We start from the raw sequence: 15,619 nt of genomic DNA, 5'->3' as shown, positions 1-15,619 counted from the left end.
TTTGTCACAGATGACCCAAGAGAATCACTGTACAAAAACAAAGAAAGGCATGCGCAGATCAGGGTGTGGTCCGATATAGGACGTCACCTAGCCTTGTGGAGCAAAACGGAGAGGAAAGGTGTCAGTGATTTAAGTCGTTATCTGCATAATAATAATAATGAGTGCAATTTTTACCTGATGTGATAAGGGCGTTGGCCATACATGGCATGCACATGCAGAGGCAACGAATAATTGGACGCCGATATCGGAGAGACAGATTGATGGGGTGGAGGCCTTACCCACAGCGAGTCTATCGGGAGAGGTGCGCATACCTGCAACTGAGTGAGGCAGACTATGTTCGCAGGCTGCGATTCAGAAAGGAGGTCATCACTGAGATCTACCAACTAATCAGGGCAGACATACGGCCAAGAAGTGGAAGGAGGACTTCCCTACCTGTAAAAATAAAGGTAACAGCAGCACTTGCGTTCTATACTACGGCATAATTTCAAGCTTCAACTGGGGACGTATGCTCGATCTCGCAGCATGCATTCGGCAGGTGACTGCTGCACTGTATGCCAAAAGGGACCAGTTCATCACTTTCCCTATGACCACTGTGGGGTTCTCCAGAGTTGCTGGCTTCCCCAGGGTACAGGGTGCCATTGACTGTACCCACATCGCCTTGAGAGCACCCTTGCAAGATTCCGAAGTTTACTGCAACAGGAAAGGGTTACGCTCCCTAAATGTGCAGCTGGTGTGCGACCATCTGTAGTGGATCATGGCAGTGAATGCCAAATATCCCAGTAGCGTCCATGATGCTTTCATCCTACGTGAGAGCATTATATCTGCGATGTTTCAAGAACTGTCAGAAGGGCAGAGGTGGTTGCTCCGTACAAAGCTTATGGGCTCGCCACCTGGTTTATGACCCCCCCCCCTATGCAAACCCCGCACTGAGGCAGAGCGTCAGTACAATATGTCCCACATAACCACACGGAGCATCATAGAGAGGACAATCGGCCTTTTAAAGCAGTGTTTCCGATGCCTGGATCACTCTGGAGGCTACCTGCAATACTCCCCTCATCACGCCACTCAAATCACTGTCATGTGCCACATGCTGCACAACTTGTGCCATCATGAGGGGACAGATTCTGGACATTGAAGGTCCTCCTGACGGGAGAAGGAGGGATGAGGAGGAGGAGGCTGACGAGGAGGAGGAGGAGGAGGAGGAACAGTAGCAGGAGGAGGAGGAACCACCTCAAGCCGCAGGACGACGGCGGAGGAGGGTTGGGTGACCAAGGGGACCTCTAGCCATTGCTAGTGACATGCGTCAGTTGCTAATCCATGAACGTTTTTCTGCCTGAAGGCTAAACGACGGCACAGTTGATTATAGTGTCGCACCATTTTGACTGTTTACACCTGTTTGCACTTTTAATAATGTGCTGGTTTATGTTGGTTAAATTCACAAAATGCACTGATTCTGGTTAAATTAAAAGAATAGATTTATTAGAGATTTGTACATTTGTACTTAACTTTAATGAAGAAATATCAAACTTTAAAATTTTCAATTAACATGCATCAAATTTTAAACTTCTTGCAAACTTTAACATTTTCAATTAACAAAACCTTATTGTATCAAACTTTTCGATTAATAAAACAAGTAACAGCAAACTACAAACATCTCTCCTCCCCCTTATTCAACTACCACTAACACATAGTGGCCCTCTTGCCCGCCTCTACCCTTAGCCCTTTCTGTTGGCGCAGCAGACTTCCTCGGCCCCCAGATGAGCCCAAAGTTATATTTTTTATTTTTTGGTGGTGGGGTTGGACAGGGGCAGACCTAGTAGACACCTTTCTGAAAGGCCCGGGTTTGTCTTTGTCTTTTTCAAGCTGTGGATCACCCTGCGGCACAGTCCCCGAGGTTGGTCTGGGGATGATTTGAGTGGCAGCAGTTGATGCCGTCAATTGGTGTTGTTGAATGACAATCTGGGTGTGTTCCCTTATTGCAGCAACTACCTGCAAATTTTTGTTACGTACATCAGTCAATTTCCCCATTAGCTGTCCCGACAGTGCATCAAGTACATTCCCTCTTGAATCTGCCCCGCCAGTGATGGTCCTATTCCCCCAGATAGTGTTGCTACTTCTCCTGACAGTCCTTCAATTTCTACCCTCATCTCACCCATGGTGCCCAGGAGCGACCTGGTTAGCTGCTTACTCATCCCGATGAGCTGTACCATGTCTACCTGCGCTTGTGGTTCAGTTATCCTTTCCACCCTCCTTCGCTGTGTCCCACCTGTGCCTTGCTCACAGGTGTGCCTTGCTGGACCACACTAGGACCTGCATCCTGATCCATGGGCTCCACCGGCTGCAGGTCCAAGATGACCATCTGATCATTGGGGGGGATCTTCATGCTGGCCTTCATCCAGATTGTCCTGCTCAAAATCAGGAAACAATTCTGGACTCTCTTCTGGACGTCCTTCGGGTGCTATTTCTGGATCACCTTCTGCCTCTTCCTCACGCGCAGCTGCTGTAAAACATATCGAAAACATCCATTAAAGCCTAGCTAGCCCAAATACCCAGTCTCTTTGACCTGGGCACACGCACACACACTTACAAATGCCATTGCAGTGCATACTTACTTTAGCTAATTGTCCTAGGTCCTGCCACTTCTTTTTCAGCTGCCCGCTGATTCTCCAGGTGATGGCTACTGAATTGTACTCTACAGCAACGTTGAGTCACTTTAGCAGGTTTTACTTTTTTTCATTTTTCCGCCGAGGTGCCAGCAGATCCCATTTCCTCTCAATATCTACCAGGGATGGGAGAGAAATCGAACAGCCCATCCTTCTCCTCCTTCGATTTCCTCGTCCACTTCTCGCTCAGCCATGTTTGCAGGTTTTAATGCTCAAAATTGCAGATAGATCCAGCCAGCATGATAGGATCACAAAAGGAAAAACGATCCGATCACAAAGGGTTCTTTACATATGTCTGATCCAGACCAGGAAGTTTCTTTTTTTGCGCATGCCTAGAGAGTTTTTAGCGCAGACATGAAGCTCTGCCACACACCACCCCACCACCCCCCCACACCCCAACAGACAACTTCGGAGAGCACAGCGCCAAATTCAAATATTTGTTGCCGAAAGTCCCGATTTTTTTTTCTGGCGCGAACGTACAAAAAAAATCGTACGGTAACATGTGCGGGCGCCAAAAATGCAGCAAGTGGAAAATAGGGGCCCCAAGTCTCCTTACTTTCTGTCTTTCACATATTTTCTCATTGTTCTCAGTGTTTGTCTCCAACTCTTATTACCACAAGTCTCTCCTACTCTCTGAACACACTGTATACATGCACATATGATCTCCAATGGCATTGCTCACACGTTACATGTGCTCTTGACACTGGTTTCCAGCATTTACCTTGGTCCTGCTACAACCTAAACAAGCACGTAATATAGGAAATTTACTCAAGCAATATGAACATGACTGCTTCGAACCTACTGATAGTGAAAGATACAAATATTACATCTATATATCCTGTAACATATCTAGAATATTACAAAACTTGTTTAATATTTAAGAAACTTTGTTTTTCCCTTGCCAAAACATCCTGTTCCCAGTAATTTACATCAAGAAATTCAGCCGTTCAGCACCTGTATTTCAGGCGCCATACAGCCTCTAATACGGCGGGCAGGAATCATGCCCACATTTGCAGCCGAAAGCATGCCACCCACTATATCGGATAAAGAAATTGCGCAGGCATCTGGAGTGCACGTCCAGAACATTCAAAAGTGGAAATAATTTATTTAAATTAGGGAGCTGTACATCTTGAACGCCCAAGCGCTGGCACTTCATTCACCATGTGCTGTACTTCCACAGCACAATATGGCGCTAACTGGCAAGGATGTTCCTACTGGTTCCACATTAAAAGAACTCCAGTCGCTCCCCACAACCCGGCTACCAGTCAGCCCCGCTTGGCTACCGATCAGCCCCTTGACGAGCGAACATCACCGCACCCGCCCACCCCATCCCTCCCCTCTCCTCTCCTCCCCCACCGACTGCCCCGTTCTGACTTACCTGACGCTATCACGGCCCGATCTTCAGCAACACTTTGCCGGTCGAGCTACCTCTTACACTCCACAGTTTGAAATGAGGCCTGAAACCCACTAACAGGACCGCCTCAGGCTTCATGACTCAGGCACAGGAAATGTACCGTGCAATTGGCGCATCCCGGTGTCCCACCGTGGAGAGGCGGGAGGCTTATTAACATCTGGATACTACAATGAAATTGGGAGCCTGATTAAAAATTAACTTGTGCTTTATTGCTTTCAGGGAGCACAGGAAATTGGGCAGTGAAACAGAGGCGGGAGCTGCTGGCTCCCAAGGCAAGTGGTTCTTTTAGCACTCCTTGTGGACCAGGAGGAGCAAGGATGCTACACTCCCCCAGCCCTCAAGGAAGCCTTCTGCTTTCCCCATCCCCAATTTTAAATGGAACAGGTGGCAATGTTGATGGACGAGGTCACCAGGCCAGACCCACCTCTTTCAATGATGTCTTAATAAGAACATAAGAAATAGCAGAAGTCGGCCATCTAGCCCCTTGAGCCTGCTCCTCCATTCGATAAGATCATGGCTGATCTGATCTTGGTCTCAACTCCACTTCCCTGCCCCCTTCCCATAACCCTTGACTCCCTTATCTTTCAAAAATCTGTCTATCTCCATCTTAAATATATTCAATAACCCAGCCTCCACATGCAAGAAAAGGATTCCAAAGAGGAAAAAAAGGTGGTGATCCTGCATATCCTGTCTGAAATGTGGCCAAGACTAGTGGGAGGCCAGAGGAAACTTTTAAAAGCCAGCAAAGAACGACTAAAAAAATGATAGAGAGGCAAGATAGATTATGAAAGTAAACTAGCACAAAATATAAAAACAGATAGCAAGAGTTTCTATGGGTACATAAAAAGGAAAAGTAAATGTTGGTCCCCTAGAGGATGAGACCAAGGAATTAATAGAGAATACGGAAATGGCAAAGACGAACAAATATTTTGTATCGGTCTTCACGGTAGAAGACACTAAAAACATCCCAATAGTGGAGAATCAAGGGGCTATCGGGAAGGAGGAACTTAATACAATCACTGTCACTAATGAAGTAGTACCCGGTAAAATAATGGGACTAAAGGTGAACAAGTCCCCTGGACCTAATGGCTTACCTCCTAAAGTATTCAAACAAGTGGCTACAGAGATAATGGATGCATTGGTTGTAATCTACCAAAATTCCCTGGATTCTGGGGCAGTCTCAGCAGATTGGAAAAACAAAAATGTAACATAGAAATATAGAAAACAGTTGCAGGAGCAGGCCATTCAGCCCTTCGAGCCTGCACCACCATTGTCTGATCATTCAACCTCAGTACCCCACCCCAGCCTTCTCTCCATACCCACTGATCCCTTTAGCCGTAAGGGCCACATCTAACTCTCTTTTGAATATATCCAACGAACTGGATTCAACAACTTTCTGTGGCAGAGAATTCCACAGGTTCACAACTCTCTGGGTGAAAAAGTTTCTCCTCATCTCAGTCCTATATGGCTTACCCCTTATCCTTAGACTGTGTCCCCTGGTTCTGGACTTCCCCAACATCGGGAACATTCTTCCTCCATCTAACCTGTCCAATCCCGTCAGTATTTTATACGTTTCCATGAGATCCCCTCTCATTCTTCTAAATTCCAGGGAGTATAAGCCTAGCCGATCCAGTTTTTCTTCATATTTCAGTTCTGCCTTCCCGGGAATCAGTCTGGTGAACCTTCGTTGCACTCCCTCAATAGCAAGCACGTCCTTCCTCAAATTAGGAGACCAAAACTGCACACAATACTCAAGGTGTGGTCTCACCAAGGCCCTGTACAACTGCAGCAAGACCTCCCTGCTCCTATACTCAAATCCCCTCGCTATGAAGGCCAGCATGCCAGTTGTTTTCTTTACTGCTGTACCTGCATGCCTACCTTCAATGACTGATGTACCATGACACCCAGGTCTCGTTGCACCTCCCCTTTTACTAATCTGTCACCATTCAAATAATAATCTTCCTTCCTGTTTTTGCCACCAAAGTGGATAACCTCACATTTATCCACATTATACTGCATCTGCTCACTCACCTAACCTGTCCAAGTCCCCCTGCAGCCTCTTAGCATCCTCCTCACACATCTCACTGCCACCCAGCTTAGTGTCATCTGCAAATTTGGAGATATTACATTCAATTCCTTCATCTAAATCATTAATGTATATTGTAAATAGCTGGGATCCCAGCACTGAACCCTGCGGCACCCCACTAGTCACTGCCTGCCATTCTGAAAAGGACCCGTTTATTCCCACTCTTTGCTTCCTGTCTGCCAACCATTTCTCTATCCATGTCAATACATTACCCCCAATACCATGTGCCTTAATTTTGACACTAATCTCTTGTGTGGGACCTTGTCAAAAGCCTTTTGAAAGTCCAAATACACCACATCTATTGACTCTCCCTTATCCACTCTACGAGTTACATCCTCAAAAAACTCGAAGATTTGTCAAGCATGATTTCCCTTTCATAAATCTCTGCTGACTTGGACTGATCCTGTCACTGCTTTCCAAATGCGCTGCTATTACATCTTTAATAATTGACTCCAGCATTTTCCCCACCACCAATGTCAGGCTAACTGGTCTATAATTCCCTGTTTTCTCTCTCCCTCCTTTTTTAAAAAAAGTGGGGTTACATTAGCTACCCTCCAATCCATCGGAACTGATCCAGAGTCCATGGAATATTGGAAAATGACCACCAATGCATCTACTATTTCTAGGGCCACTTCCTTAAGTACTCTGGGATGCAGACTATCAGGCCCTGGGGATTTATCAGCCTTCAGTCCCTTCAATTTCCCTAACACCATTTCCTGACTAATAAGGATTTCCCTCAGTTCCTCCTTCTCGCTAGACCCTCGCTCCCCTAGTATCATCGGGAGGTTATTCGTGTCTTCCTTAGTGAAGACAGAACCAAAGTATTTGTTCAATTGGTCTGCCATTTCCTTGTTCCCCATTATGAATTCACCTGATTCTGACTGCAAGGGACCTACATTAGTCTTCACTAATCTTTTTCTCTTCACATATCTATAGAAGCTTCTGCAGTCAGTTTTTATGTTCCCTGCAAGCTTACTCTCATACTCTATTTTCCCCCTTCTAATTAAACCCTTTGTCCTCTTCTGCTGAATTCTAAATTTCTCCCAGTCCTCAAGTTTGCTGCTTTTTCTGGCCAATTTATATGCCGCTTCCTTGGATTTAACACTTCCCCTAATTTCCCTTGTTAGCCACGGTTGAGCCACTTTCCCTTTTTTATTTTTACGCCACACAGGGATGTATAATTGTTGTCGTTCATCCATGTGATCTTTAAATGTCTGCCATTGCGTATCTACCATCAACCCTTGCATATCATTCGCCAGTAGTCAATTCACGTCTCATACCGTCGAAGTTTCCTTTCTTTAAGTTCAAAACCCTAGTTTCTGAATTAACTGTGTCACTCTCCATCTTAATGAAGAATTCTACCATCTTATGGTCACTCTTCCCCAAGGGGTAATTGCAAATTAATCCTCTCTCGTTACACAAGACCCAGTCGAGGATGGCCTGCTCTCTAGTTGGTTCCTCAACATATTGGTCTAGAAAACCATCCCTTATACACTCCAGGAACTCCTCCTCCACAGTATTGCTACCAGTTTGGTTAGCCCAATCAATATGTAGCTTAAAGTCACCAGTGATAACTGCTGTACCCTTATTGCATGCGTCCCTAATGACCCTATTTAAAAAAGGAGGCAGACAAAAAGCAGGAAACTATAGACCACAGTTAGCCTAATATCTGTCGTTGGGAAAATGCTGGAGTCCATTATTAAGGAAGCAGTAGCAGGACAATTGGAAAAGCATAAATAAATTTGCTGGAGTTTTTTGAGGAAGTAAAACGAGCAGGGTGGATAAGGGGGAACTAGTGGATGTGGTGTATTTTGGATTTCCAGAAGCATTCGATAAGGTGCCACATAAGAGGTTACTGCACAAGATAAAAGTTCACGGGGTTGGGGATAATATATTAGCAGGGATAGAGGATTGGCTAACTAAAAGAAAATAGAGAGTCGGGATAAATGGGTCAATTTCCAGTTGGCAAACAGTGACTAGTGGAGTGCCGCAGGGATCAGTGCTGGGTCCTCAACTATTTACAATCTATATTAATGACTTGGTTGAAGGTACCAAGTGTAATGTAGCCAAGTTTGCTGATGATACAAGCTGGGTGGGAAAGCAAATTGTGAGGAGGACACAAAAAATCTGCAAAGGGCTATAGACAGGCTAAGTGAGTGGGAGTGGGCAAACATTTGGCAGATGGAGTATAATGTGGGAAAATGTGAGATTATCCACTTTTGCAGAAAAAAAACAGAAAAGCAAATTATAATTTTAATGGAGAAAAATTGCAAAGTGCTGTAGTGCAGAGGGACCAGAGTGTCCTTGTGTATGAAACACAAAAAGTTAGTATGCAGGTACAGCAAGTAATCAGGAAGGCATATGGCATGTTGGCCTTTATTGCAATGGGGGTAGAGTATAAAAGCAGCGAAGTCATTCTACAACTGTACAGAGTACTGTTAAGGCCACACCTGGAATACTGCATACAGTTTTGGTTTCCATATTTACAAAAGGATATACTTGCATTGGAGGCTGTTCAGAGAAGGTTCAATAGGTTGATTCTGGAGATGAGGGGATTGACTTATGAAGATAGGTTGTGTAGGTTGGGCCTTTACACATTGGAGTTAAGAATGAAAGATGAGCTTATTGAAACATATAAGATAATGAGGGGGTTCGACAAGTTGGATGCAGAGAGGATATTCTCACTCATAGGGGAAATTAAAACTAGGGGACATAGTCTCAGAATAGGGATCGCCCATTTTAAACTGAGACGAGGAGGAATTTATTCTCTGAGGGTTGTAAGTCGATGGAATTCTCTGCCCCAGAGAGCTGTGGAGGCTGGGTCATTGAATATATTTAAGGCGGAGATGTGGATAGATTTTTAAGCAATAAGGGAGTAAATGGTCATGGGGAGTGGGCAGGGAAGTGGAGCTGAGTCCATGATCAGATCAGCCATGATCTTATTGAATGGCAGAGCTGGCTCGAAGGGCCAAATGGCCTCCTCCTATTTCTTGTGTTCTTATGAAAACACATCCCCACCAGTCTAGCTAAGAGCACTGACCTTCCCCCAGGGGGTAGGAAATTCAGCCTGGCCAAGCTTTTATTGATTCCTCCTCGTCTGGCTCTTCCTTAAACTACTTGCACTGCCCTAATCATCTCTAAACCTCGCCAAAGCCTCTCCCTTATTCTTCTAATTTCTTATCATTCAAGTACTCTACCCTTTTCCATCCTTCATGCCTTTTATTCAAAATCATCACAGTTTAATGTTCTCCCGAACCCAATACAAACTAAATTCTTGAAATATTCTCCATCTCTTTCCTCAGCTTCTCGTCCTCTGATTTTAACCTGCAGCTCAATTCCCCTTGCCCTCTCTCCTCAGATTTCTCAACCTCTTCCTTCATATTCACTCTCTGCACATATCCTTGGCCATCCTTAGTCATCTCTCGGGGTTTCTATGGATCTGAAGTCTGGATCATTGACAAAGTAACCTCTGACCACTTCCTCGACTCCCTTTCCAATAACAACCCTCACCCCTTTACTCGCATTACCCTGACAATCAAACTCCTTCTCTGACTCCCAATTTCCCTGCCTTTGGCCCTCCAGCCACCTTGATCTTTCTGCTGCTATTGATTTGCTTAGCTGCTCCTTCACTTTTGACAATTCCTATTTCTCATGTCATTGCTCCCCACAGTAAGGCTCTCTCAAGACCAAGAGGCACAAACTTGGGTTGTCACAAATGGTGCACAACTGGCCTAATCTTCAATTGCCAAATATGACTTGCTTAAGCATGTCAAGAATTACAATGCCACTTTCCACCTGTTATTTTAGGATCATTGTAAGTGGACCTGATGATCACCAGATTGAGGAGTTACAGAAACCAAAGTTGCCTTTACCAATACAATATGAATGCAAATAATTTCACATGCTACTATGTGAATAGTCAGAGTAAAGATGTAGAGAAATGATAAGCAGTTGGATCAGAACAAATAAGCACCTTATACAGGAGCACTTGGCCAATAATCAACCATGACAACCTGACAAAGTTATTAAAAAAAATATGCTAATGGCCACACCCCAATTTAAGTATCTACTGAGAGAAAGCACTGGATACCAAGATCCATCTGATGAGGTAATTTTCTTCAAAGGCAGTAGCAAAATAGAGGGCAAAATAAAATTGCTACTCAACCAAAACAGGGTGCCAGTTCCTCAGTGCACTCAACTGATCAGTACGGGTCAGCGAACAGCTTTCTCATTGCATACATAGAAACATAGAAAATAGGTGCAGGAGTAGGCCATTCAGCCCTTCTAGCCTGCACCGCCATTCAATGAGTTCATGGCTGAACATGAAACTTCAGTACCCCCTTCCTGATTTCTTGCCATACCCCTTGATCCCCCGAGTAGTAAGGACTACATCTAACTCCCTTTTGAATATATTTAGTGAATTGGCCTCAACTACTTTCTGTGGTAGAGAATTCCACAGGTTCACCACTCTCTGGATGAAGAAGTTTCTCCTCATCTCGGTCCTAAATGGCTTACCCCTTATCCTTAGACTGTGACCCCTGGTTCTGGACTTCCCCAACATTGGGAACATTCTTCCTGCATCTAACCTGTCTAAACCCATCAGAATTTTAAACATTTCTATGAGGTCCCCTCTCATTCTTCTGAAGTCCAGTGAATACAAGCCCAGTTGATCCAGTCTTTCTTGATAGGTCAGTCCCACCATCCCAGAAATCAGTCTGGTGAATCTTCGCTGCACTCCCTCAATAGCAAGAATGTCCTTCCTCAAGTTAGGAGACCAAAACTGTACACAATACTCCAGGTGTGGCCTCACCAAGGCCCTGTACAACAGTAGCAACACCTCCCTGCCCCTGTACTCAAATCCCCTCGCTATGAAGGCCAACATGCCATTTGCTTTCTTAACCGCCTGCTGTACCTGCATGCCAACCTTTAATGACTGATGTACCATGATACCCAGGTCTCATTGCACCTCCCCTTTTCCTAATCTGTCACCATTCAGATAATAGTCTGTCTCTGTTTTTACCACCAAAGTGGATAACCTCACATTTATCCACATTATACTTCATCTGCCATGCATTTGCCCACTCACCTAACCTATCCAAGTCACTCTGCAGCCTCATAGCATCCTCCTCACAGCTCACACTGCCACCCAACTTAGTGTCATCCGCAAATTTGGAGATACTACATTTAATCCCCTTGTCTAAATCATTAATGTACAATGTAAACAGCTGAGGCCCCAGCACAGAACCTTGCGGTACCCCACTAGTCACTGCCTGCCATTCTGAAAAGTACCCATTTACTCCTACTCTTTGCTTCCTGTCTGACAACCAGTTCTCAATCCACGTCAGCACACTACCCCCAATCCCATGTGCTTTAACTTTGCACATTAATCTCTTGTGTGGGATCTTGTCGAAAGCCTTCTGAAAATCCAAATATACCACATCAACTGGTTCTCCTTTGTCCACTTTACTGGAAACATCCTCAAAAAATTCCAGAAGATTTGTCAAGCATGATTTCCCTTTCACAAATCCATGCTGACTTGGACCTATCATGTCACCATTTTCCAAATGCGCTGCTATGACATCCTTAATAATTGATTCCATCATTTTACCCACTACTGAGGTCAGGCTGACCGTTCTATAATTCCGTTTTCTCTCTCCCTCCTTTTTTTTTTACAGAGAGAGCTTTCTCTCCCAAGGAATTGGGGTCTATCTGGCAGACACAAACAATTGATCTGTGCAAAGTTGTCATACCAGGTGCCGGGCGGTGCAGAATGGGTACTCCAATGTTACAATGGGCAGGTCTCATCACACCAATATCTCCCCAGACGTCACTTCCAATACAAACCAATCGGCTTACTCCTGGTCAAAGGTCACTGGATGGCACAAGTGTCTGGACGCCAAACCCAACGCTCTCATCTGAACACCCTGGAGGTGGGACGTAACCATACTGCGCGCCTGTTCCTGCTTTGAACAACCCGCGATTCCTGTCACAGTCGAACAGCTCCGAGCCCGGCCCCAGGAACCTTCACCAACTTACCCGCATAACGAGGAGACCAGGGTCTCTGCCGCCACAGGGCGGCGCTTCTCATATCGACGAGGCCCAGCAACCGGCACAACGCAGCGGCCGCCATGACATAGAGATCGAGGGGTGGGGAAGGAAACACTGAATATTAATGAGCAAGGGGATGGAACCCGACGCGGAATATTAATGTGCAAGGGGCGGAGCCCGACGCGGAATATTAATGAGGGGTGGGGCCGAGCGCACAACAAGCACTTCATCGGCGCAAAGCCAATCGCGCGCTCACTTACATCCGGGCATGGATTGTCGACCTCTGACCCGGATCGCACGTGGCAGGCGGTGTGTGGTGTGCTGTGGTGTTATGGCTCTCGGTGCGCTTTAAATCGGCGACCCGATCGTTCTGCTCGTTGTCAACCGCGAAGCCGCCCAATACCGAGAATGGCTTTTATAATGAGATGAAGCTCGGTCCATTCTTCAGTTCGGATCGGAGACGTTCCTGGAAGTTTGAGTACGTGATGTGCTGACCACATGACATCTGACCGTGTGATGCCGGATCACACGACTAATGCAATCGGCATTGCCTTTCCCCCAGAGGTTGGGTCCCCTGTAGGTAACGACCTTTGTTCAAGGTTCCAAGAAAGGAGATCAACGTGAATAGGCAAGTAGGCGAAACCAGAGGTCGGACGAACTTTGATTCAACAATAACTATGGTAATTCACTGAAATTGCACTGATAAGTAAAAAAATTGATAGGTACACTTATATTCCCTTCATTTCTTAGAGAGCACATCATCCTAAACTAGATCACTAGCAACATTTCTGAACCATTTTCAGGGCTCAATTTTAAAAGGAAACTTTTCACAAAATTATAGAAATTCATCATCATAAGCAGTCCCTTGGAATCGAGGAAGACTTGCTTCCACTCTAAAAATAAGCCCTTGGGTGGTTGAAAAGTCCAATATGAGAACCACAGTCCCTGTCGAAGGTGGGACAGATAGTCTTTGAGGGAAAAGGTGGGTAGGATTGGTTTGCCACATGCTCTTTCCGCTGCCTGCGCTTGATTTTTGCATGCTCTTGGTGATGCGCCTTCGAGCTCAGTGCCCTCCCGGATGCACTTTCTCCACTTAGGGTAGTCTTTGGCCAGGTACTCACAGGTGTCGGTGGGGATGTTGCACTTTATCAGGGAGGCTTTGAGGGTGTCCTTATAACGTTTCCTCTGTCCACCTTTGGCTTGTTTTCCGTGAAGGAGTTCCGAGTAGAGTGCTTGCTTTGGGAATCTCGTGTGTGGCATGCGAACAATGTGGCCTGCCCATCGGAGCTGATCAAGTGTGATCTGTGCTTGAATGCTGGGGATGTTGGCTTGGTGGAGAACACTAACGTTGGTGCGTCTGTCCTCCCAGGGGATTTGCAGGATCTTGGAGACATCATCGGTGGCATTTCTCCCAACAACTTGAGATGTCTACTGTACATGGAGCATGTTTCTGAGCCATACAGGAGGGCGGGTATTACTACAGCCCTGTAGACCATGAGCTTGGTGGCAGATTTGAGGGGCTGGTTTCAAACACTCTTCCTCAGGTGGCCGAAGGCGACACTGGAGGCGGTGTTGAATCTCGTCGTCAATGTCTGTTCTTGTTGATAATAGGCTCCCAAGGTATGGGAAATGGTCCACGTTGTCCAGGGCCGTGCCGTGGATCTTGATGACGGGGGCAGTTTTGTGTGGCAGGGACAGGTTGGTGGAGGACCTTCGTCTTACGGCTGTTTAGTGTAAGGCCCATGCTTTCATACGCCTCAGTAAATACGTTGATTGACTTGGAGTTCAGCCTCTATGTGCACAGATGTAGGCGTCATCCGCGTCCTGTAACTCGACGACAGAGGTTGGGGTGGTCCTGGCCTGGTGACGACGATGGTTGAACAGGTTCCCACTGGTTCTGTAGATTCGTTCCACTTCAGCGGGGAGCTTGTTAACTGCGGTGGAGCATGGCAGCGAGTTAGATTGAGAAGAAGTTGGAGCGATGATGCAGCCTTGTTTGACCCCGGTCTGGACATGTATTGGGTCTGTAATGGATCCGTTGATAAGGACCACAGGCCTGCATGTCGTCGTGGAGCAGGCAGAGGATGATGACGAACCTTTGGGGACATCCGAAACGGAGGAGAACGTTCCTTAGACCCTCGCGGTTAACAGTGTCAAAAGCCTTTGTATGGTCGAAGAAGGCTATGTATAAGGGCTGGTGCTGTTCCCTGCATTTTTCCTGCAGCTGTCACGCTGTAAAAATCATGTCCATTGATCTGTAGGGGACGAAATCTGCACTGTGACTCCGGGAGGAGCTCCTCAGCCACGGGGAGAAGACGGTTGAGGAGGACTCTAGCGACGACTTTCCAAGTGGCTGACAACAGGGAGATTCCTCTGTAGTTGCTGAAGTCGGACTTGTCCCCTTTTTTAAAGATGGTCACGATCACTGTATCTCTGAGATCTCCCGGCATGCTCTCCTCCCTCCAGATGAGAGAGATGAGATCATGTATTCACGCCAACAATGACTCTCCGCCATACTTCAGTGCCTCAGCGGGGATTCCATCCGCTCCCGTGGCCTTGTTCTTAAGCTGTCTTATGGCTTTTTCTACCTTGTGCAGGGCTGGGTTTTACTGAGGTGGTGGCGGATAGCATGCTGCGGGATGGAGTCGAGACCATCCATCATAGGCAGTCCCTCGGAATCGAGAAAGACTTGCTTCCACTCCCAAAGTGAGTTCTTTGATGGCTGAACAGTCCGATACAATAGCCACAGACCTTGTTACAGATGGGACAGACATTCGTCAAGTGAAGGGGTCGGTGGGGCTGGTTTGCCACGTGCTCCTTCCGCTGCCTGCGCTTGGCCTCTTCATGCTCTTTGCGTTGAGACTCGAAGAGCTCGACGCTCTCCCGGATGTACTTTCTCCACCTCGGGCGGTCTTCGGCCAGGGTCTCTCAGGTGTCAGTGGTGATGTCGCACTTTACCAGGGAGGCTTTCAGGATGTCCTTGTAGCGTTTCCGCTGCCCACCTTTGGCTTGTTTACCATGAAGGAGCTCCGCATAAAGCTTTTGCTTAGGGAGTCTCGTATCTGGCATGCGAACTATGTGGCCTGCCCAGCAAAGCTGATCGAGTGTGGTCAGTGCTTCAATACTGGGGATGTTAGCCTGGTCGAGGACACTAATGTTGATGCACCAGTCCTCCCAGAGGATTTGCAGGATCTTGCGAAGACATCGTTGGTGATATGTTTCCAGCGACTTGAGATGCCTTCTATACATCGCCCATGCCTCAGATCCATACAGGAGGGCGGGTATTACTACAGCCATGTAGACCAAGAGCTTGGTGGTAGATTTGAGGGCCTGGTCTTCAAACACTCTTCCTCAGATGGCCGAAGGCTGCACTGGCGCACTGGAGGCGATGCTGAATCTCCACATCAA

At 46.5% G+C, this 15,619-nt stretch overlaps 1 protein-coding gene across 3 annotated transcripts in view; it reads right to left on the bottom strand.

Annotated features, from left to right (window-relative positions):
* LOC139274994 (palmitoyl-protein thioesterase ABHD10, mitochondrial-like) overlaps positions 1-12,449 on the bottom strand; it is a 56,854-nt gene extending 44,405 nt beyond the window's left edge. Inside the window, exons 1-2 of one of the 3 annotated variants that reach the window (XM_070891819.1) lie at positions 12,200-12,267; positions 175-432 (exon numbers count right to left, since the gene is read on the bottom strand). In XM_070891819.1, coding sequence (XP_070747920.1) covers positions 175-214 — 40 coding nt within the window. In that variant the 5' untranslated portion in view covers positions 215-432; positions 12,200-12,267. Of the gene's footprint in view, positions 1-174; positions 433-11,913; positions 12,150-12,199 lie in introns of those variants that run through there. The other 2 variants (XM_070891817.1, XM_070891818.1) reach the window with 2 other exon arrangements.
* Positions 12,450-15,619: the final 3,170 nt, after the last annotated feature.

This window comes from Pristiophorus japonicus, chromosome 10 (assembly GCF_044704955.1).
Source record: "Pristiophorus japonicus isolate sPriJap1 chromosome 10, sPriJap1.hap1, whole genome shotgun sequence".
NCBI lineage: Eukaryota > Metazoa > Chordata > Chondrichthyes > Pristiophoridae > Pristiophorus > Pristiophorus japonicus.
Note: the sequence above shows the minus strand (reverse complement) of the source record. Positions and strands in the feature narration are given on the sequence as shown.